Source organism: Bos indicus, chromosome 9, assembly GCF_029378745.1.
Source record: "Bos indicus isolate NIAB-ARS_2022 breed Sahiwal x Tharparkar chromosome 9, NIAB-ARS_B.indTharparkar_mat_pri_1.0, whole genome shotgun sequence".
Classification (NCBI taxonomy): domain Eukaryota; kingdom Metazoa; phylum Chordata; class Mammalia; order Artiodactyla; family Bovidae; genus Bos; species Bos indicus.
Genome location: NC_091768.1, coordinates 74,907,397 through 74,932,177, shown reverse-complemented (window position 1 = coordinate 74,932,177; position 24,781 = coordinate 74,907,397). Strand labels below are relative to the sequence as shown.

The window sequence follows — 24,781 nt, the reverse complement described above, 5'->3', positions numbered from 1 at the left end:
CATGTCCCCCCCTGCTGTCACAAAGGATAATACACATGCCACCGCCCCCCCCACCCCCGCAAATCACAATCCCCCACCAGAGTGGTTCATTTGTTACCACTGATGGACCTACATTGATAACCATCACTCAGAGTCCATTAGGGTTCACTCCCGGTGTTGTACATTCTGTGGGTTTTGAGACGAATATAATGACATATTTCCCCCTGTATAGTATCATGCAGAGCAGTTTCAGTGCCTAAAAATCCTCTGTGCTCTGCGTGTTCATCCCTGTCCCCTCCCTGACTCCTGGCAACCACTGACCCTTTTACTGTCTCCTTAATTTTTCCATTTCTGGAACGTCATATAGCTGGAATCATGCAGTATGTAAAGCCTTTTCACAATGTCTTTATTTTACTAGTAGTAGGCATTTAAGGCCCCTCCATATCTTTTCATGGCTCCAAAGCCCATTTTTTGATGCTGAGTAATATTCCATTGTCTGGATGTACCCCAGTTTATTTGTTCGCCTACTGAAAGATATCTTGATTGCTTCCAAGTTTTGGCAATTATGAATGAAACTGTTATTGATATCCATATACAGGCTTTTGTGTGGACATAAATTTTCAGCTCCTTTTGGTAATCACTAAGCATGATGGCTGAATCATGTCTCTAGAGTATCTTTAATTTTCTGTGAACCGTGAAACTTCTTCCAAAGTACCAGTTTGCATTTTCACTAACAATGAATGAGAGTTCTGGTTGCTCTAAATCCTCACCAGCATTTGATGTTGTCAATGTTTTGAATTTTAGCCATTCTAATAGCTGCAAAATGCTATTTTGTTGTTGTCATTTTAATTGCTTTGTATTGAAGTGTAGTTGTTTTACAGTGTTGTGTTAGTTTCAAGAATACAGCAAAGTAATTCAGTTATACATATATACATGTATATATATATACACATGTATATATGTGTGTAATTTTCAGATTCTTTCCCTTATAGATTATTAAAAAATATTGAGTATAGTTTGCAATGCCATACAGTACAGATTAAGTTGGAAAGAACTGACATCTTGACAATACTGAGTTTTCCTGTCCATACATATGGAATGGAATATCTCTCTATTCTTTAGTTCTTTGTTGAGTTTCATCAGAGATTTGTAGTTTTTCTCATATAGGTATTTTACATATTTTGTTAGAAGTACGTGTATTTCATGTGTAGGTTTCTAATGTAAATAGTATTCTCTTTTTAATTTTAAATTCCACTTGTTCATTGCTGGTAAATAGGATAGTGATTAACTTTTGTGTATTAAGCCTGAATCGTGCAACTTTGCTATAATGACTTGTAAGTTCTAATAGTTTTTTGTTGAATCTTTCAGATGTTTCACATAGATAATTATGTCATCTGTGAAGACAGATTTATTTCTCCCTTCCCAGAAGTATGCCTTTTATTTCCTTTTCTTGTCTTTTTGCATTAGCTAGGACTTCTAGTCCAATGATAGAAAAGAGTGATGGGGAGAGACATTCTTGCCCAATTCCTGGTGTTAGTGGAGAAACTTCCAAGTTTCTCACCATTAAGTACTGTTAACTTTAGTGTTTTTGTACATGTTTGAACACAGACTTTTAACATCTTGATTCAACAGCAAATTATGAACATCAGACTCAAGCTTTCTTAAGTGTAACCTTAGCAGAAGTAGTTATTATTGGAACATTATATGTAGAATAATTGCAGGTTTGCTGCCATACTATATGGGTAGTGCATGTATGTATGTGTGTGCATGTAATAATTTTATAGCGAAAAGCCAAGAAACAAATTTACCAAAGTGCTTAATTCCTCTGTGTGGTAAGTTTTAATTAGATCATTTTAATGTGCATAGTGTTTTACTTCTTTGATGGTGAGGACTGGATATGTTTTTGAGAGCTGACAACATTTAAATTTTTATCACTCACCTGGATATAGTTTTATTGTTTGATGAATTTAGTCAAGAGAGTCACATTGTGGGGATCATGTTGATAGTATGTTTAGTTTTAACCAAGGCAGTCTTACTGATAGAAAAGGAAGTGCATATATTTTAATGAGACATGATGAGAGTTACTGGGAATTCAACATGAGATGTAAATAGTGGCTGCAGAAGTGAAAAAAATTTGCCATTAATTTAACCTACATTTCTAGGAAAAGGAAAAAATGTACATCTTTTTCAGAGTGAGTGGATCCAAATAAATGGCAGAAAATCGCTCCTTTGTTATTCAGGCGGCACATACCATTTCACAAGCCTGTATTGTTTTTTACAGTGGTGCAAAAGGAAGACCTGGGCAGTTTAAGAAAATAATTTGTGTCATAGTTTTTCTAAAAGCAAGCTAACATAAAAACTAATTCAGGAATCATAGTAAAAATAGCATCTGGGTTAATAGTGGTGTGATTATGGATGGTGTAATTTCAGGTAATTTTTTTTTCTTTTCCCCCATTGTCTCAACCTTGCTCTGAAATCACATGGGAGTAGAAATAACTGGGGAGAATATGGTCTTTCAGATTTGTCTGCCTGGTTTAAACTAGTTCCCAAAGACCATTGGGACTTTTAGTCCCAGACCCAGTGGACACGTGGTCTTTTGTAAAATCAGCTCTGGCTTGTTGATGTCTAAAAGAAACTTGACCCTGGCATAGGCATTTTCAGTAGAAATGATAAGTAAACAGTAGAAACACGAGAGGACAAATATAAGCTCTTGGAGGAAGATGCAGATTCCAGAAAAGAAAAACCAAGATTAGAGTGAAAGGGTGGTTTAGTTGCTAAGACCTCTCAGACTCTTGCGACCCTATGAACTGTACCCTGCCAGGCTCGTCTGTCCATGGGCTTCTCCAGGCAAGAATACTGGAGTGGGTTGCCATTTCCTTCTCCAGGGGATCTTCCCGACCCAGGAATCAACCATAGGTCTCCTGCATTTCGGGCAGATGATTTACTGACTGAGCTGTGAGGGAAAGGGAGGCCAGGTCAAAAGAAGGAAACGCACGTGCGCATGCGCGCGCGCGCGCGCGCGCGCGCGCGCACACACACACACACACACACACACACAGAGTTACATGTGTGCACGCACGCACACGCATGTAAATGCAGACAGTAATGCAGACAATCACCAAAGAAAAGGAGAAAAATCCCAACAAACGAAATTTAGTTCGTTAGGAGTAGCAAGGGGCTATGAGTTCAGAAACTGCCTGATTCTACTCCATCCCGTTTTTATAGTTTCCTCTATTATTTTGGCCTGAGAGATTTGGAAAAGCAGCTCACGTCTGAAAATCATTTGAACATTCAGGGCTGAGGTCTTCATCTAGTGAAAGCCCCAGGGCCAAACCTGATGGGATGTGGGGGGTGGTAGTTCCTGAGGTTTTTGACAGCTTGCGGGCCCCCTGCCGGCACTGCCTATGGAAGGTGACCACACTGTGGGACAGGATCCATGGCTCAGGCTGAGGGACTGAAGGGTGCTCTACCAGAAATTACACTGGGCTGGAAGACATCCCCTGGGGTTGTTTGAAGCAAACCAGGATGTGAACTCAGCTGCCCATTCCAGCACCTTCTGAGGGCTCTGCAGTAAAGAGCCCTCATCCGCCTCCTTCAAACCCCCAATACTAACTGCAACTGTCAGATTGTTTCCATATGGTCCAGGGCCTCTCTTGAAGATGTTCTTTGCTACAGATTTTGTCAGGGCAGCAAGAGTCTGTTGAGAAGAAGGAAACTCATTTTATGGATTTTATGGCTTCTGCTTATCAGATAGGAAAAGGGCAGGAACCTATGTATAAGCTGTGGACAGTTCTCTGTGGTGGAAATAGGGTGTGAAGTTCCCTCCCAGTCCATGGCTCTGTAATAATGGCTAATGGTCGTTGAGGGCTTATGGTTGCTCAGCCTTTTCTGTGACAGGGACTGCTGTTCTTAAGTGATGGATGAGGAAACTGGTGGGGGAAGGGGGGGTTTTAGGCCGAGGGCTGCACAAATGAAGTGCAGACTCGAGCAGACCTGAGTGGGGCGGGGTCAGGGGGAGCCTGGCTACTTATAATTCCTGGTTGGTTCTCACTACTGATAGGCCACATTTATTTTTGGTCTCCCTGTATTTCTGCTTCTCCTTCAGATTCCATCACTCTGTCAGGGGAGCCCCACCAATTAATTAGCTCTCTCTGTTTGTGTTGTTCAGTCACTACATTGTGTCCAACTCTTCGCAACCCCATGGATTGTGAAGTCTCCCCTGTCTTTCCCTATTTCCTGAAGTTTGCTCAGATTCATGTGCATTGAGTTGGTGATGTCATCTAATCAATTCATCCTCTGTTGTCCCGTTCTCCTCCTGCCTTCAATCTTTCTTAGCATCAGGATCATGAGTTGGCTCTTCGCATCAGGTGGCCAAAGTATTGGAGCTTCAGCTTCAGCATCAGTCCTTCTAATGGATATTCAAGGTGGATTTCCTTTAGGATGGGCTGGTTTGATCTCCTTGCAGTTCAGGGGACTCTCCAACACCACAGTTCAAAAGCATCCTTTCCAAACACCCTATGTGTTATCATTTGCATTTGCTTTTGTATGATTATTTGATTGTCCCCACACTAGAACATCAGCTTTCTGAGGACACCTCTGTGTGTGTGTGTCTGACTTCTGTATCCCTGGGCCTCGCTCATAGCAGAGATTTAATGGGCTGAACTGGTACCTGGTGTGTCAGAGCTGACATGGCTACAGGTTACTCTGAGTCCAATAGCAGATGCTCCAAGAATAGATGCATATACTGCCTGGACTCTGTTCACCGTGACTTCAGTTCTTTAGGTCTTTCTGTTCCTGGTTCTTAATATGCACATAGAAAAAAATGCTGAGACTTCGGGAGGTATATATAGCTCTCCTTGAAGCAAGTTAATTCTGTTAATGCTTTTTAGCAAATATACTTTCTGTGCTCCTCACTACCTCTGAATACTCTCCATGGCTGTGATGATGTTTGGTGGGCTTATCTTTTAGCCAGAGCACCACCTGGAAAACTCTTCCTGTTTGTCTCTTCTGCTTCAGCAACATGCATTAAATGTCACTCCTTACCAGCGTTTTCTGTTCAACTGGTAGGCATCACCTACCTTCTCACGCATAGACAGAAGCTGTCGGATTGTGAACAGAGGGAGCTATGGAAAGGCAAGGGAGTGAAACTCACCGTGGACCAAGGAGTAGGGGAGAGGGTAACACAGGCATCCTAGTGGCGTGTAAGGGAAGGAGACGTATTTCATAACATAGCTTAGAGTGTGTAAGGGCACAGGCAAAATGAAATCTCTCTCTTCCTGGTAAGAAAAGTTTTTATTGAAAAGAATTCCAGGAAAAAAAAAACCCATTAATTATGCAATTTATTTTACTGTCTGTAAACTTCCCACAGGGAGACCAGATAGGTGGAGCGATAATCCTTTCCCCTGTCAGTGGGAGGCTGTGCCCACGTCCATTCCTAGGCAGTGGGGCAATTTTTCTGGTGGAGAGAAACTCCTGTATTATGCAATCACAGAGCAGCCAGAAATGGCCTTCCCTCTAGTCTCTGTTTACTGAAACACTGCTGTTTCTCAAGGCTGACCTATCTGTTTCGTTTGACCTGGGACTTGTGCAGCTCACATGCACTTGAAGGGCTGGTGCTGTTTTCTCTGACCTCTTCATGTCTCTTGCACAGAATAATCAAAGCTTGTTAAAATAAGGAAGTGTGGGAGCAGAGAAAGGGGGGGTGTTCCCAGAGTGCTGTGATGACTGGGATTGGAACAAGTTCAAGAAGCCCGATCCTCCGATGCAGGGTGATAAGAAGCTATTGGAAGGCTGGAAGGAGGGTGTAGCCTAGGGGGTAATGCTGGAAGGGACTGCCCATCATGTCCTCCCCCGACTTGATCACTGTGTCTGTGGAAGAGGCATTTCCCATTTTCTCCACTGCAGGGCTGCTGAAGCTGGCTTTCATTCCGTGTCTTCATCCTAGTGTGGCTGGCCTTTGAGCTGTACTGACAGCTCTTTTTTTCAGTGACATTTTTTTTTTATCATCCCACAAATCTGTTGCATTAAAACAAACCAACCATAACTTTCCTAGAGAGTAAGTGAACTCCTGAGACTGACAGATTTAACTTTGTTTTTGTTGTTCAGTCGCTCAGTCGTGTCTGACTCTTTGCAACCCCATGGACTGCAGCACACCAGGCTTCTCTTCCTTCACTATCTCCCAGAGTTTGTTCCAACTCATGTCCATTGAGTCAATGATGCCATCCAACCATCTCATCCTCTGTCTTAGCCTTAGTGAGAAGGGAAAAAAAAGGACCCAGACTATTTCATGACAGTCAGTTAAGGTCAACCACCTAATCTGACAGCAATAAAAGGGTTATTTAACAATGAATAGTTTCAACTCTGCTCCTTCTCTCTAGTAAATTGTTTTAAAGAAAACCCAAAATGAATTGTTGTATGTACTGTAATGGAATGTCGGCATGTAAGCTGCAGAGTGAAATCATTACTGGCAGTATCTTATTTACACATCTGTTGTGTGAAGACAATTAGACACTCTTAGAGGAAGAACAAAGTAAATTTGAATTGAAATAGTGCACATTTTGACTAGATGCTGATTCCTCATTAGGTGTTGGGAGTGACTTTGACAGTGTACAAAGAAAGCAACAGTTTGACATCATTTAGAGACATTCTAGAAGAATCCTGATTCAGGGAGATTTCCATTTGTGTGCACTTTAAGAATCTGGAGCCCTGTGGAGCTCCTGGGCACTCACCCAGTTTTCTTAGATCCAGTTGGGTTTATGAGTACAAGACACGATAGCTTTATATGCAAGAAGGAAAAACCTTCTCAAACTGGCCAGCTTACTGGGCTGAGTCACTACTTCTGCCAAACAAGTGCTGTGTAAGCTGAGCTGTTTTCATCTTACTGCCTATGTTCTTTCTACAGCAGGAACAGTACAGTATTTATTGATTGCAATTAAATTTCTTATTGCTGAGGAATAACACTCTCTGATGGGCTTCCCTGGGGGGTCCAGAAAATAAAGAATCTGTCTGCAGTGCAGGAGACTGGAGTTCGATCCCCAGGTTGGGACGATTCCCTGGAGAAGGGAGTGGCAACCCACTCCAGTATTCTTACCTGGAGAATTCTGTGGACAGAGAAGCCTGGTGGGCTACAGTTCATGGGGTCTCAGAGTCGGACATGACTTAATGACTAACATTTTTTCACATATTTGTTAAAAGAAGAGGAAAATACATATGTAAAAATATATATGAATACATATGTCAATGCATATATGTATGTACTTACAAAAGTGAAAGTGAAGTCACTCAGTCATGTCCGACTCTTTGCGACCCCGTGGGCTATAGCCTACCAGGCTCTTCCTTCCATGGGATTTTCCAGGCAAGAGTACTGGGGTGGGTTGCCATTTCCTTCTCCAGGGGATCTTCAGTATTCTTAGCTGGAGAATTCCTTGGACTAGAGGAGCCTGGTGGGCTATAGTCCATCAGGTCGCAAAGAGTCAGACATGACTTAGCGACTAACACTTTTTCACATATTTGTTAAAAAAAGAAAAAAATACATATGTAAAAATATGTATGAATTCATATTATCAGTGCACATATATATGTATGTACATATATATAAAAACACATATTTAAAAGTACATATGTAAAAATATATAATGAATACATATGTAAAATGCATATGTAAAAATACATATGAATACATATGTAATAAAAGAAAATGCATACATTAGCAGTTAACTTTCTTTTTTCTTTTTGCAATATAGGATTAAATTACCATGCTCCTACCAGAGGCCCTTATCACACCTAAAATAATTTCTTAATATCATCAATTATCCTGTCAGTTGTCAAATTGTCTCCTATGTGTCGTGATTTTTTTAAGATTCATTTTAGTTAGAATCCAAATAAGGTCCCCATGTTGCAATGAATAATATCCCTTAAGTCTCTTTTAATATCTAATTTTTCCCTCCATCACTCTGCCTCACCTCCTGTAATGTTTCTGTTGAGGAAACCAGGTCATTTTCCCTGTAGAATTTTCCATAGTCTGAATTCTGTTGATTGCATCCCTGCGTTGCACTGCTTCAGTCACTATTGTTGTTTATGTAGATCAGCACACATATCCTACAGGTATTGCCCTCCACAGAGTGAGACAAACCTCCTCTGAATCAGAACAGCCTCAAATGAGAATGACATCGCCACAGTCATTTTTGCTTTAGAACCATGTAAGATAATGTTCAGGTGTTCTTTGGCCATTGTCTCTTGTCTCTGTGTGAAAAAGTCATAAAGGTATAAAATAATTAGGAAGAGGATGTCACTCAGGATGCATATCTGTGAGGAACAATCAGATTTTTTTCAAAAATGATCGTAAGTGGACTCTTGTAAAGTTACACAACTTAATGCCAGTGCCAATTAATCTGATGGGCAAGGAGTCTCAGAGTGACAGAGGGCAATGCTGTGTGCTTGGGAACTTCACTGAAGCATAAATGCAGACAGCTATGAAGATTTAATTAAAATTAAATATGAGAGACCTAAAAAAATGGCATGTACTGAAACCACCATAAAAACTAAACTCTAAAAAAGGCTTTTCACATTTTTCTGAATAGCTCTTTTCAGCCTGTAATGAAAACAGATGGATTACTTCAGGACTGAAATTTAGTACCTACAATGAGTTTACAGAGATCTAAATTTGTGATTATAGACCCTTAAACCCAATATAGCTTCAGGAAATAGAATAATTTCAAGGAGAAAAATAGTTTTCAGTGGTGACATAGACATTTTAACCATCAAAGCAGCCTCATTTTCCATTTCTGCTTATAAGATGCCATAAGGCCTGTCACATCAATAACCTTAGATTTAATTTTGACTCATGCTCTTCTTATATAGCATACTCTTTATGGATCATTGGCCAACTCTATTGTTATTGCTGTAACATTAAAAAATAAATTTTTAACTTATAAACTAGACCCTTTTTTAACTTGGAGAGTTAATACTTTTTGATGTAGGACCTATTTGTATTTCTTTAATAAATTGGGCTTCCCTAGTGGCTCAGCTGGTAAAGAATCCACCTGCAATGCAGGAAACCTGGGTTTGATCCCTGGGTTGGAAAGATCCCTTGGAGAAGGGAACGGCTAACCACTCCAGTATTCTGGCCTGGAGAATTCCATGAACTGTATAGTCCATGGTGTTGCAAAGAGTCGGACACAACTGAGTGACTTTCACTTAACTTAATAAGCAAAATTATGTAGGGAATTGACATACTTGTGAGCAGGAAGTATCATTTGATAAAGTATTTGCCACTCATCAAAGATAAAAACTGTGACTTATCCACGTTCCTTGGTCTGTGCACTGATAGTGAAAGATTCACTTCAAGACTGAATGGGGTTAGAGTCCTTACAGGCTGCCTTAGTAACACTTCCTTTCCAGGTGGCTTAGTGGTAAAGAATCCACCTGCCAGTGCAGGGGATGCAGTAGGTATAGGTTTGATCCCTGGGTGGGGACGATCCCCTGGAGAAGGAAATGGCAACCCACTCCCATATTCTTGCTGGGAAAATCCCATGGACAGAGCAGGCTGGCTGGCTACAGTCCATGCAGTTGCAAAGGAATTGGACACAACTGACTGAGCACATGACAAATGACTTAGTAACAATTACCAAACCACCATCAAAATATTGTGTGTTTGAAATTCCTCTTTAATAGGAAGGAAGGATTCTTCATTAGGCCAGTCTTCCTTGTGACCAAGAATATGCATTTGTAAGATTGAGATTTTAATGTCTGGTTAAGGTTTTTGTCTCTAGCTAGTGAGCAGAGGGCTTCCCTGATGGTTCTGATGGTAAAGAATCTGCCTGCAATGCAGGAGACCTGAGTTTGATTCCTGGGTCAGGAATCCCCTGGAGGAGGGCAGGGCAACCCTCTCCAGTATTCTTGCAGGAGAATCCCATGGACGGAGGAGCCTGATGGGCTACAGTCCACAGGGTAGCAGAGTTGGACTGTGCACACACACATGCACAGTAAGCAGATTCAAACTGAGCTCTATTCTTTGGCGTCCCTCTTTTCATCCAATACTCCTTTACTACATTTTAGGCAGTAGATAGTAAGCAAAGAAATAGAATTTTTTGGTTCTTATGATGCTTGGGTTCACATCCTGCTCCTTAGCTGTAATAGCATTCTTAGTATCACAAGTGACAAAAATTCCTCCCAAAAAAGAAATGTACTGGCGTCCTGACTTTGGAGAGCAGAGGTAGCGCTGCATTCAGGCACGTTACTCGAGCTGTCCACGGGGTGCAGGCTTGTTCTTGCTGTCCCTGGATGGTCTGTCTTCTCTATTGGCCACCAGCACCCTGGCTCTATCCTAAAAGGGCTATCACCTAAATTGGAAGATCACAGTACTCTTCCTTCTACTTTATCATTTCTCAGTCTTTGTTTTGTATCACTTCCCTTTTTCTTGTTTTTAAAGTTATCCCTCCTTTTTTCCAAAGCTGACTTTTCCCTTTCATCTTTGATCCCCTCCCATCTGTCTTAACCAAGAATATAAAGGCAGTCTCCACTAATTAGCTCCCCTCTTTAAAATCTTAACCTTTCTACTAATGTTTAAGTGCACCATCCTAAAACTAAACACCTTTAGCTTTCAGATCCCCTTCAGTTGTTGTTTGATGTCTAGGTTTCCTTATTGAGTGTAAAAATCCCTCCTGTAGACCTTCGTGAGTGTTAATCCTCTTCCTTGCTGGAGAATGTCTGTACTCATTCCCACCATTTCCTCAGCTCTTACTCAGCGCCTTTAGTTCTGCTGTACTCACCTCTCACCTTTCTCATCCTGTGGCTTCTTTATAATTCTTGTGGTGGGCTGAAAAATGACCTCACCCCTACGCTCCAACATCTGTGTCGAAATGAAACTGGTGAATACTGCTTTATTTGGAAAATTTGATTGCAGATGTGATGAAGGGTTTTGAGATGAGATGACCCTGGATCATGTGGATAGGCCATGAATGCCATCACACAGGCTCTCATGAGGGAGAGAAGCGAGGGCAATTCGGCACCACAGGCACACGTAGCACAAGGCAAGGAATGCGCAAAAATGTTGGATTGTGAAAGAGGCAAGAAACACTTTCTGCCCTGGAGCTTCCAAGGAAGCCTGACTCTGGTTCTGCTGACGCTTTGAGTTTGAACTTTCAGCCTCCAGAAATGTGAAAGAATAAATTTCTGTTGTTCTTAAGGGATGGAGTTTGTGGTAATTTGTTAAGATCGCTGCTGCTACTGCTGCTGCTAAGTCGCCTCAGTCGTGTCCGACTCTGTGCGACCCCATAGACGGCCTCTTTGGACATTCTTGATAAAATCATTGACCAAAGTGAACATGCCTGAGTAAACAAGACTTAGATCAAGAAGGAGACTCTTATCAGCTCTCCAGCAGACCCCCAGAGTCCCTTTTCAGCCTTTGCCCCTACCAAAGAATTCACTATTTTGAATTATCACGTTTGTGAACCTAATATGAACCGCATCAAGAAGAATAAACCTATCTCTTTTGTATATGGATTCTTTCTTCTAACAATCCGTGAGGTTCATCCATGTTGTCATATGTGGTTATAGATTTTTAAATTGTCATTGCTGTATAGTATTCATTGTCTATATAGAGCACACATTATTTTTTCTACTGTTGATGGTTTACCAATACTGCTGTTATGAATATTGATTATGGACCTTTTGGTGAACATCGATTTGTGTTTCTGTTGGGTATATAATGAGGAATGGATTTCCTGAGTCGAAGATGCCTTGTCATTTCGTTCTGTACTAAGTTGACAATCTCATCTACAGTTCTACTTTAACTATCCCTCATCATTCTGACTCTTGAAATCTCTCAGTCTGATTCTGATCTTAGTGCTTAGATATAAAATGACAGCTATCAATTACACACACACACACACATACAAACACAGAGTTTAGTCTGTTCCAGTTTAAAGATAAGTTACTGCCAAAAAAGTGGCTCTTCCCCTTGTCATTTGTCGTGTTAATGACAAGTCATCAGTCTTAACCATTCAAGTTTGAAACAGAATCACTTTTAATTCTTTCTTTGATTATCCTGCGTCCACCAAATCTCAAAAGCTTCCCTTCCACCATGATTGCCCACCGTGTTCTCTCTACATCAGTTTGGGGGTACACTGTCCCTTGAATGACTCCTTAACTTGTCTCCCACCTTCTAGTCTCTTTTGATACTCATCCATCTAAAAATTCTAGGTTTATCCTTACGAACTTTGATCCTGCTGCACCACTTCTCAAAACTCATGGACATGGATGGATCACCATTGATTATAAAAATCAAGTCAACGTTCCTTATGTTGACTTTCTATGCCTCATAATTTGATTTCAACATCATTTCTATGAGTAATTATTTACCTGAAGTTTCACCAGCTGGTATTGAGTTATCTATTCACATTGTCTTCAAAAACATTTTTATGATAAATTGCTCAAAGGGCTTCCGATGAACGATTCCTATAGTGGCTCCATATAATGGCCGTGTATTAAGAGTTCCCTGTGCCTGGTGTACACATAACCCACACAACAGCTTTGTGTGGTAAATACCTGTGTTATTATCCTCAATTTACAGTTAAGGACACCAAAGCTTGGAGAATTTAAGGTGTCTAATGTTATCCAGCCAGAAACCTAATTAGGATGCAGACACTGGAAATCACGACTCAGCTTACTTGCGTTTTGCATATTCATGACTCCTCTCAAGGCCATGGGAGATGAGGAGGCTTCCCTTCCAGCTTTCAGGTCTGTGGTGTGCTTTTCTGAGGCAGCATCTCCTCCTAACAGAGAGCTGTGATTCCAGGTCCCGCCAGTCTGCAGATGTGTGCTTTTCCCCCTCACGTTCTCTGAAGCTGGCCCATCATGAACTGAACTCTAGCAGCCATTGCCTGGGTAAGGGGGCTTTAGTTCTTATACCACCAATTTGGTTTGGTTCTGCTCCCTCCTTCTTTTCCTGTTTCTCTTCTCCTCCTTCCTCCCTTTCTCTGCTGTTTCTTTCTTCCTCTGCAGGCTTCTCCCTTTTCCTCTCCCCGCCCCCTCCCACCCTTCCTGCCCTTCCTTTGGTAGGTGCCATGATTCTCAGTATTTTTGAAAGATCACCCTCTAGAAGTGCACAATGTCCCTCAGGTCACTTACTTTGCGGGCTTCACTTTTCAGGTTCAAAAAACCCGCGATACCTCAGTATAATAACCAAATAAGCAAATTAGTGCTGGAGTGGGGAGATTATGTATACATTTGCTTGAGCAATATATGAATGATTCATGTTTGAATCACTATACATATATTTATTGTAGTTTAGGGATGAGGAAATTGTGGGCCAAAATCTATTGTTGATACAGATATGTATCATTATACACTGTAGAGTTAACCAAGCACCATACAAGAAAATAAAAGGATGCTGATGAAACTAAATGTGTAGTAATTTATAACAGGAATTTCCAAACCATGACCCATTCAAAACAACAATGATGATGGATTATTCTTCTATCCTACCTGAAAATCTCAACAGTTTCAGTTGTGCAGACGGAGTTTTGCAATCTCTCAACATTGTATCCCTACCAGACTTTAGAAGACTAACTTAGAACCTTCAGGAGACTCTACTGGGGCACTACCTTTAGGCTCTGAGTAACATTTTAGTAATTTTCATGTTGTAGATCACTTGCAGGTAGCCCTTATTCATTCATGAAAGAAAAATCTATGGAATGCAGATGATGGGTCCCTGAAGAATTAGGAAGGGATGATCATTTGGGGGTTAGTGTCTGCTCTTTAGAGACTCTCTCTTGGTTCACCCACTGAGGATCCTACTGGGATTGATGTTGGTGTTTTCTGTTTTAGCTGTGCCAGGTCTTAGTTTTGGCATGTGAGATTGTTTAGTTGTGGCACATTAACTCTTAGTTGTGTCACATGGGATCTAGTTCTTTGACCAGGGATCGAACCCTGTCCCCCTGCATTGAGAGAATGGAGTTTTAGCCGTTGAACCACCAGGGAAGTCCTCTACTTAGTTTTCTGTTTTGATTTTCTGAACTTCTCAACCAAGCCCGGTACCCTTCGTTTCCTTGGCTTCCTCCATAATGCCTTTGATGTGCCCGGGCTGCAGTTTTTCCTATGCACTCCACTTTCTGACTGCATTAACAGCTAATGCCTCACCCACATAGATGTCTGTCATCCATCCCACCGAGGAAACTTTTATATAATAGATACTCAGGATGTTTGTTTAATTAAATTGGAATTAATGGATCATTGCAGGCATTAACCCATCCTGACTGGATGGGTAGTTCTGTGTGATAACTTGGGAAGTTTCCAGTGATTATGGAATGTTAGAGCACCTTGTAGACTATAGAATAAGCTGAATCACTACTGGGCTCTTGCTTTTTCATCAGTCATCCTGAGGTCAAGGAAAAAAACTGAATAGATAAAAAGTAAACATTAATGTCTTTCCTTCAGTGCTGCGTTTTACAAGCAGAGGCAGCTCTTGTGAGATATTTAACTAACAGATATGGTATTATCATGGAAAAATTGAATAAAAAAAGTAACAAAGACCATGAACCACTGCCATTTGCTGACTGAAATGCAATTAGGCACAACAGTTTTGTGTGATTGTCCTAGAAATTTATTATGCTTTAATAAACTCCTGGCAAACCTAATTAGATGCTCCATTTAGCATTAATTGAATTGGAACAAGGAAAGAAACTATACCTCATGTAAAGTTGTAAGAGGCACATTTTTAAATGACTGACTTGGCCTTAAATTTTGAAATGTGAAATGTGGCAGTTTTACTCACAATATTACCATAGAAACTCAATTAGACAATTATTAAGTGCATTTACTCATGAAATATACTACAAGAGTATATGTATCAGTCTCCAGATCTAGTTTTGCTTTCCATTCATGTCCTGATCTTTGGAACTTCCATATCCCATAAATGTAGCATGTGGCTCATTTAAGAATTAAGGGCATGGATTTTCCAGCCAGATTGCTTGGTTTTGAATCGTGATGCTAGCATTTTCAGACTGATTTGGGGCCGATTGTTTTTATCTTCTCTACCTCAGTGTCCTGAAACAATAACATTACCTACCACAAAAGGGAGATTATGAAGATTAAGTAATTTAGTACTTGAAAAGCATATGATGTCTGACACGTGTACTTACTAAATACATGTTTGTAAAATAAAATGGATAAATTGTACCTCATATAAGTGGGTCTCAAGAATTGTAGAGTATCAAGTGTTTATTCGGAGAAGGCAATGGCACCCCACTCCAGTACTTTTGCCTGGAAAATCCCATGGATGGAGGAGCCTGGTAGGCTGCAGTCCATGGGGTCGAGAAGAGTTGGACACGACTGAGTGACTTCACTTGCATTTTTCACTTTCATACATTGGAGAAGGAAATGGCAACCCACTCCGGTGTTCTTGCCTGGAGAATCCCAGGGACGGGGGAGCCTGGTGGCTGCCGTCTATGGGGTCACACAGAGTCGGACACGACTGAAGTGACTTAGCATAACATAGCATAGCAAGTGTTTGTTATTTTGGTCACCTGATGCGGAGAGCTGACTCATTGGAAAAGATCCTGATGCTGGGAAAGATTGAAGGCAGGAAGAGAAGGGGACAACAGAGGATGAGATGGGTGGATGGCAGTGTTGACTGAATGCACATGAATTTGAGCAAACTCCAGGAGATACTGAAAGACAGGGAATCCTGGCGTGCTGCCAGGGGTTCAAAGAGTCCATGGGGTTGCAAAGAGTCGGGTATGACTTAGTGACTGAACAACAGCAAGGTGTTTGTGTAGTTTGTTATAATTATATCATCTTGTGCATTCTTAGCATGTCTTAGGATGGTTTCATGAGGAAGATAATTTTCACCTGTTTATTTTATTACTTTTGAGAAGATATGGATCAGAGTCAGAAGGTCATAATAAGCTATGTTCTTTAATTAGATAATGAAATATTATTGTGTAAAAAATGCTGTGTAACTGGAAGGCATAGCCAGTATAATAAGGCAAAACAAAAAACAACTAACAAGAAAACAAAAACCATGAAAGACATACAGATTGGAAAGGAAGAAGTAAAGCCATTTCTGGTTATAGATGATATAATGGTCCATGTAGAAAATGCCAAAACACATGCGCCTCCCCCCCCCAAATGCTTCTTGAACTAATAAGTTAATTTAGTAAAGTCTCAGGATACAAGGTCAGTATACAAAAATCTACTATTGTTTTATATACTACAATGAAAAATTGGGATTTGAAATTTTAAAAAGAGTACAGCTATGATAGTACCCCCAAATGAAACATTTAGGTATAATTTAACAAAGTATGTATAGGAACTGTATATTGAAAATTACAAAATATTGATGAACAAAATCAAAGACTTAAGTAAGTAGAGAGGTATGCCTAGGCATGCATTGAAACACTCAGTATTGTTAAGATGTTAGATCTCTCCGAAATGATCCATAGTCATCATGAGTGGATGCTCAGTCTCTTCAGTTCTGTCTGAGTCTTTGCAACCCTATGGACTGTAGCCCACAGGCTCCTGTGTCCATGGGGTTCTCCAGACAAGAATACTGGTGCAGGTTGCCATGCCCACTCCAGGGGATCTTCCCAACCCAAGTCTCTTATGTCTCCTGCATTGTCAGGCAGGTTCTTTACCACTTGCGCCACCTGGGAAGCCCTGTCGTCATCATAATCCTAGTCAGAATTCTGGGAGAAATTTTTTTAGCTATCAGTGGATAGCTTTTAACTACCAGTTGATTGTAAAATCTATATAGGAAAGAAAATAGAAGAACTAAAATAGCTACAACAATTTTGAAAACAGAAGAGTGGGAGAACTCACACTGCTTGATTCTAGTACCTTCTGTGAAGCTACCACAGACAAAACAGTGTATATAGCACAGACGGTCCCCGACTTACAATGGTGCAGTTTATGATTTTTTTTTTTACTTTGATGGTGCAAAAATGATACCCATTCAGTAGAACCCATACTTTGAATTTTGAATTATGATCTTTTCCCAGCTTAGTGATACATTCTCAGTTGTGATGCTGGGCAGAGAACCAAAGCTCTCAGTCAGCCAGGCAATCAGGAGGAGAAACAACCGATACACTTACAACCATTCTGCACCCATACAGCATTCCATTTTCACTTTCGGTACGCTATTTGATAAGTTATATGAGATATTCAGCACTTTAATATAAAATAGGCTTTGCATTAGATGATTTTGCCCAACTATAGGCTAGTATAAGTGTTCTGAGCACATTGAAGGCAGGCTGGGCTAAACTATGATGTTTGGTAGGTTAAGTGTATTAAATGTATTTAAATTTACAGTATTTTCAACTTACAATGGGTTTTTCTGGACATAACCTCATTGTAAGTTGAGAAACATCTGTATTCGCAAAAAGTAAATACATAGATCAATGGAATAGAATAGACCATCCAAAAATTTTTGGAAGAAAAAATCAAAATGGATCGTAAGCTTCAATGTAAGGTATAAAAGGTATAGCACTTTCAATAAAAATCATAAGAGAAAACTTTTGTGACTTGGGTTAGGCAAAGATTTTTTTCAGATACCACACCTAAAGCACAATCCACAGTAGAAAAAATCGGTAAATTGGGCTTAAAGTTAAAATTTCCATCTCTCCTAAAGACACTTAACAGAATGAAAAGGCAGATCGCAAACAGGGAGAAAGTATTTGTGAATCACATATCTGACAAAGGAAAAATATCAATATAAAAACAGACAAAACTCACATTAAGAAAACAAGCTCAACAATAAAAAGGGGGGGAAGGCACGTGCTTTGAACATGTTATCAAAGAAGATGAAAGAGTGAATATTATGCTATGGAAATTTTTAAAATATATTCAGAAAAAAATACAAATACATTAGAACAAATCACTTGACTGAATTTGAAGTAGGAAGAATGCCTTCCTCTGTTATCATACTGTCTTATGGTATTTTAAAATTCCTACACAAATAAACATTTTTAATGTTGTATATTGCATCCCACAGGGGTCTGTTCCTGTTTCCATGTTCAGATCTAATGAATGTATTTTAGTCTACTTGTACCATTTATTTTATGTGTCTCATTTCTCTCTTAATCTAAAAGCCTTCTGCAGCATTTCTACTTTATTTTAGCAACAATTCCACGAATCAGTTCTCTAGAAAGAACTCATTTCCCCCCCTATTGTCACTACTTAGTATTTTTCTTTGCTATCGCTCATTTGTTTTCTCATCAGCAGCTGTTTTATTTCGTTTCTCTCAGCCATACTGTATGCTGTCTCTTGATTTTAACGCTGTGTGGCTGACTGTGAGTGGCTGGCATCTGTGGGAGGAGGAAGCCGAGTGGGTGCCTGAGGCAGATGGGCCACGTGGGTGGGGTGCAGTGACTCATTTTTTTCATGTGTTGATTTTTGTTGTAGAAATGTTAAGGACCCCAGAAGAAAACTCTCTAGTTCTATTAGAGAGCCTTGAAGTCATGGCTAGCCTTGAAAAGTATCTTTTGAAGCTCCTTTGACTTGCCCTCCCCTTTTATAACCTCACTAAATCTTCTGGGTCTTTAGCTTTCATTTGATCTGATTTATTTCTCCTTCACAGAATGTAGACTCTAATTTCATATTCATTAGATAAGGCCAGCTGAATCAAACAACCTCTTGAGGGTCTGTGTTCCTTTTATAAAAGGGTTGCACTTTGATTGCATGCAGGTCTTCAATGTTCTTTTTATATTTTGGTGGGTTCCTAAATTACAAAAGTAATCAGTGTTCATAAAAGAAATTGTATAAGATATAGAAGGCATAAAGAGGAAAAGATAAGTCATAATTCCATTACACAGTTGTTATCACAGTTTACATTTTGCTGTACAACTTTCCAAAACTTTTTTATTCATGTACATCTATACATATAGAATATATATAATAATAAATTGATGATAATGTATACATTACGTTTTAATGTGTATGCTATACATTATAATGTATATATTTTACTTTTTTCCTAAATATAGTGTGTGTGTGTGTGTGTATTTGTGGTCATTTTTCTAATAATGTATATTTAGGCATTTTTCCAATGTTACTGCAAAAATAATATTTCAGTGGATATACTTACAAGTAAATCTGCCACATGTATAGGAATTTTCTCAGGATAAATTCTTAGGAATGGAATTATTGAGTCAAAGAATATGCATAATTTTAAGGACTCAAGATCTCCTAAAGAGTTAACACTTCCCCATAGCATGTAAGAATACCATTTCTCTGCATCTTCATTGGGTATTTTGAAATATCTTTGGCCCCTTGATAGGAAAAAAAACTTTGTATTGGTTTAGTGATCATTTATTAGGAGTGAGATATAGAATAGTTTTATATGTGATGTTTAAAATTGTATGTGATGCTTAAAATTCTCCGAGCCAGGCTTCAGCAATATGTGAACCATGAACTTCCTGATGTTCAAGCTGGTTTTAGAAAAGGCAGAGGAACCAGAGATCAAATTGCCAACATCTGCTGGATCATCGAAAAAGCAAGAGAGTTCCAGAAAAACATCTATTTCTGCTTTATTGACTATGCTAAAGCCTTTGACTGTGTGGATCACAATAAACTGTGGGAAATTCTGGAAGAGATGGGAATACCAGACCACCTGACCTGCCTCTTGAGAAACCTATATACAGGTCAGGAAGCAACAGTTAGAACTGTACTTGGAACAACAGACTGGTTCCAAATAGGAAAAGGAGTACATCAAGGCTGTATATTGTCACCCTGTTTATTTAACTTCTATGCAGAGTACATCATGAGAAACGCTGGACTGGAAGAAACACAAGCTGGAATCAAGATTGCCTGGAGAAATATCAATAACCTCAGATATGCAGATGACACCATCCTTATGGCAGAAAGTAAAGAGGAACTAAAAAGCCTCTTGAAGGTGAAAGTGGAGAGTGAAAAAGTTGGCTTAAAGCTCAACATTCAGAAAACGAAGATCATGGCATCCGGTCCCGTCACTTCATGGGAAATAGATGGGGAAACAGTGGAAACAGTGTCAGACTTTCTTTTTTGGGGCTCCAAAATCACTGCAGATGGTGACTGCAGTCATGAAATTAAAAGACGCTTACTCCTTGGAAGGAAAGTTATGTCCAACCTAGATAGCATATTCAAAAGCAGAGACATTACTTTGCCAACAAAGGTTCATCTAGTCAAGGCTATGGTTTTTCCTGTGGTCATGTATGGATGTGAGAGTTGAACTGTGAAGAAGGCTGAGTGCCGAAGAATTGATGCTTTTGAACTGTGGTGTTGGAGAAGACTCTTGAGAGTCCCTTGGACTGCAAGGAGATCTAACCAGCCCATTCTGAAGATCAGCCCTGGGATTTCTTTGGAAGGAATGATGCTAAAGCTGAAACTCCAGTACTTTGTCCACCTCATGTGAAGAGTTGACTCATTGGAAAAGATTCTGATGCTGGGAGGAATTGGGGGCAAGAGGAGAAGGGGATGACAGAGGATGAGATGGCTGGATGGCATCGCTGACTCGATGGACATGAGTCTGAGTGAACTCCAGGAGTTGGTGATGGACAGGGAGGCCTGGCGTGCTGTGATTCATGGGGTCGCAGAGTCGGACACGACTGAGCAACTGATCTGATCTGATCTGATATGTGATGTTGCCATTTTAGTTACACTTTTGTGATTTTACCTGCCTATGTCCACAGCCTAATTTTCTATAATGTAATGTTTTATGGTTGCTTATTTGGTTTAAATTGACCAATAAGAGATAAACTGATGCTTTTGAACTGTGGTGTTGGAGAAGACTCTTGAGAGTCCCTTGGACTGCAAGGAAATCCAACCAGCCCATTCTAAAGGAGATCAGTCCTGAGTGTTCATTGGAAGGACTGATGTTGAAGCTGAAACTCCAATACTTTGGCCACCTGATGTGAAGAGCTGACTCATTTGAAAAGACCCTGCTGCTGGGAGGGATTGAAGGTGGGAGAAGGGGACAACAGAGGATGAGATGGTTGGATGGCATCACTGACTCAATAGAGACGAGTTTGGGTGAACTCCAGGAGTTGTTGATGGACAGGGAAGCCTGGTGTGCTGCAGTCCATGGGGTCACAAAGAGTTGTACACAACTGAGCAACTCAACTAAACTGAACTGATAAAGAGATAAGAGATAACAATAAAGATATTAACCTTTCACCTATCACATATTGCACATATTTTAAACAAATTAGTATCACTTGTTAAATTTGTTGTATGCTAATATTTTTATTTTGAGTAGGATCTGTTTATTATATTTTCCAGAAGCTTATTATGATTTTAAAGGAAGCTGTTGATTTTCATAATTTTGCACCTTGACATCTTGTTAAATTGTATTAATACATATAATAGTTGTTTAATTTATTCTATTGTGGTTTTTTGGTTGGTAATCATAACATCTGCAAGTAATGATAATTATTTTATAGAATTATATGTCTGTACTTCATTAAATCTTATTGCATCAGTTAGGATTTTCAGATACTGTACTGGTAGTAAGAAAAAAGACAGCCTTGTCTTTTTCCTGATTTTCATGGGAATACCTATGAAAGTACAAAGCTGTTATGAAATACGTATTATTTTTCAATTTAAAGATGTGCCCTTATATTTTCAGTTTGCAGTTATTTTTAATGAAAAGTGGATTCTAAATTTTACATAAAGTACTAAGGAATCTTTGGGAACACTGATGAGTTTTTTCCACTGAGCCATCCTTGCATTCCCCAAATAAATTTTAAATCCATGATCTAGTGTTCTTATAGTATATAGTGCTTGGTACATTTTGCTCATTTTTCTTTCATGTTTCTGTCTGTATATATAAATGAATTTGAAACTAATCTGAATTTTATTTTTGTGACACTGCCAAATTTTGGTACCAAGTTAATGCTACCTTGGTGTTAGTCATCTGTGAAGTCTGGAAGAACTTGTATCTATAGTTGTATTCTCTCTCTTAGTCATAATTTCTATACCTTTGCTTCCTCTTTTTCTTGATTATACTTGCTAAGGACTTGCTAGATATTTGTTATAAAATTCAGCTCTGGATGGACTCATAATTTTACCTGTTTGCTTCTTAAAATTTCATTTTACGTTGATAACTTAACTGCTGTTTCCCATGGATCTACTTCTGGAAAGTTAGTTAGCTTGTTTTCAGTGTTAAAATTTAACAGAGTGCATTAGCCCCACTTTCCACCATTGCAGACTCTCCTTAGTTTCCAGTAATTACATGATCCTTTTCTTTTAAAAAAAAGCAAAAATGCAGTTTTGCTGTAGTTTGTAAAACCACTTCCGATAGAACTGCTAATTTAAAATTCAGTGGTAAATGAAGAGGGAAAATCCCTATCATTTCCTCTTTGAATACTAAGTTATTGTAACAAAAAAGTGCTTACTGAGCATTATTTAGGTGTCATCATTTGGGGGACTTTGTTTTCTGTTTGCAGATATCGCCGTGGTGGAGATGAGTGATGCCTTCCGACAACCATCCTTATTTTACCACCTTGGAGTGAGAGAAAGTTTCAGCATGGCCAACAACATCATCCTCTACTGTGATACTAATTCAGACTCTCTGCAGTCGCTGAAGGTACTTTACTTGTTTACTAAATATTTACTTTAGGCCCCAGAGTTTTAGGGATACCTCTCCATCATCCAGAAAAAAAACAGTCAAGTAGCATATGTTTGTGGTAGGATGTTATTGTCAGTCAAATAATTATGCAACAGTAACTAGTTACATTGCGAGGTTTAGCTGTAATTCAGTGTGGAAATTTGCTGATACACAGTTAGTGGGAAAACTTAGTATTGAGTTCTGAGCTCCAGTTGGAATTGCAGCTGAGGAGATGGTTGTGAACAGGAAGTTGTCACTGAACACACTGGAGAAAGAAGAGAGTACCTAATGTGTGGTCAGCCCTCATGCTGTGTCACCACTGGGAGTTTCCTTGGGCACACCTATCACCTACTAGAAGTATGCTGTCTACTGAAAGTTCTCTGAGTACAAACTCTATATCACCAGAAAATTGCCGTCTTCTGTCACTGGGATATGATTTCAGTTAAAGTGAGAAGAGGAGGAAGAAAAACGTACCATATTTGTCTACAAAATTCAACATGTCTCATGGCATTCTCTCCATGAGAGGAACTTAATGATAGGAGGGTATTTTCTCCGTTCAAGAAGATTGCCTAAAATGCTTTTGCAACGCCAAATGATTTTACACTGTATGATTCTTTGAAAAGCATCTAACAGTTCATCATGTAACTCATGCCAAACCTCATAATCAATCATTTCCTTTGTGAAACTTGCATCTAGCTCTTTGTGGCTTTTTCTCATTTATCACTTCAGGTTCCCAAATCCAAGCCAACCTTGGTAAAATACAATAAAAATTAATTCAAAAAAACCCAACCTTGGGATGTGGAGTCCTGAAACCCAGAACCATACTTCTAATCACTTCAGAATTGGTATATGAAGATCTCTAACCCCAAACCCAAGGAAAAAATGTAGTCGTGTTTTGCTTTTATCTGAGGATCTAAAGCTTGTATGGCTTTCTCTACAAAATATGCAGTGTCATTTAGCAAATACCTTTTCTGCATGCCAGGCCATTGTGCTGGGGATTGATTGGATATTCCTTCCCAGAATACTCTGAAATAGTTGTAAGAGATTTTTCCTGTCTGTCTAATCTGTTTTTCACCTGGAGCAATTCTTTAAGGAAACCCCTACCTAGCAACTAAACAACAGCAAAAACTTAATCTTACCCCAGATTTACCCCTTTAATTAATGTACCATACATTTCATGATGATGCATTTGTAATTAAACAGTTTGATTTAGTACTCTTTGCAACCTGTATTGGCAACCAATATTAGCAGGTTGATGAAGAGATTTAGTACTGTTTGAAAGAGAAAAAGGAGAGTGAAAAAGTTGGCTTAAAGCTCAACATTCAGAAAATGAAGATCATGGGATCTGGTCCCATCACTTCATGGCAAATAGATGGGGAAACAGAGGCTGACTTTATTTTTAGGGGCTCCAAAATCACTGCAGATGGTGATTGCAGCCATGAAATTAAAAGACACTTACTCCTTGGAAGGAAAGTTATGACTAACTTAGACAGCATATTAAAAAGCAGAGACATTACTTTGCCAACAAAGGTCCATCTAGTCAAGGCTATGGTTTTTCCGGTAGTCATGTATGGATGTGAGAGTTGGTCTATAAAGAAAGCTGAGCGCCGAAGAATTGATGCTTTTGAACTGTGGTGTTGGAGAAGACTCTTGAGAGTCCCTTGGACTGCAAGGAAATCAACCAGTCCATCCTAAAGGAGATCAGTCCTGGGTGTTCATTGGAAGGACTGATGTTGAAGCTGAAACTCCAATACTTTGGCCACCTGATGTGAAGAGCTGACTCATTGGAAAAGACTCTGATGCTGGGAAAGATTGAGGGCAGGAGGAGAAGGGGATGAGAGAGGATGAGAAGGTTGGATGGCATCACTGACTCAATGGACATGGGTTTGGGTGAACTTGGGGAGTTGGTGATGGACAGGCCTGGCATGCTGCTATTCATGGGGTTACAAAGAGTCGGACATGATTGAGTGACTGAACTGAACTGAACTGAAACCTATATTAGCAAGTTGATGAAGAGGTTATTTTATTCTTTGTGTTCTATTTTCTTTGCAGTAAATTCATTTTAAGCAGGCAGTGTTGTGTTGGACATTTTTCACTCTACAGTATTTTTATCCTTATCCTACTGGTATCTGGTGATTTAATTTTATGCCCATTCTTTCCTAAGGAAATTTTTTAAAATTACATTTGAGAGAAAGAGATAAAGCTAATCTTATCAGAACTTTG

General features: G+C 39.6%; 1 protein-coding gene across 2 annotated transcripts in view; it reads left to right on the top strand.

The window, feature by feature from the left end:
- Window positions 1-24,781, top strand: part of MAP3K5 (mitogen-activated protein kinase kinase kinase 5) — a 228,642-nt gene that overhangs the window by 40,846 nt on the left and 163,015 nt on the right. For both annotated transcript variants that reach the window (XM_019967491.2, XM_070796245.1), the window contains exon 2: window positions 22,398-22,537. In XM_019967491.2, the coding sequence (XP_019823050.2) occupies window positions 22,398-22,537 (140 nt within the window). The remainder of the gene's footprint in view (window positions 1-22,397; window positions 22,538-24,781) is intronic.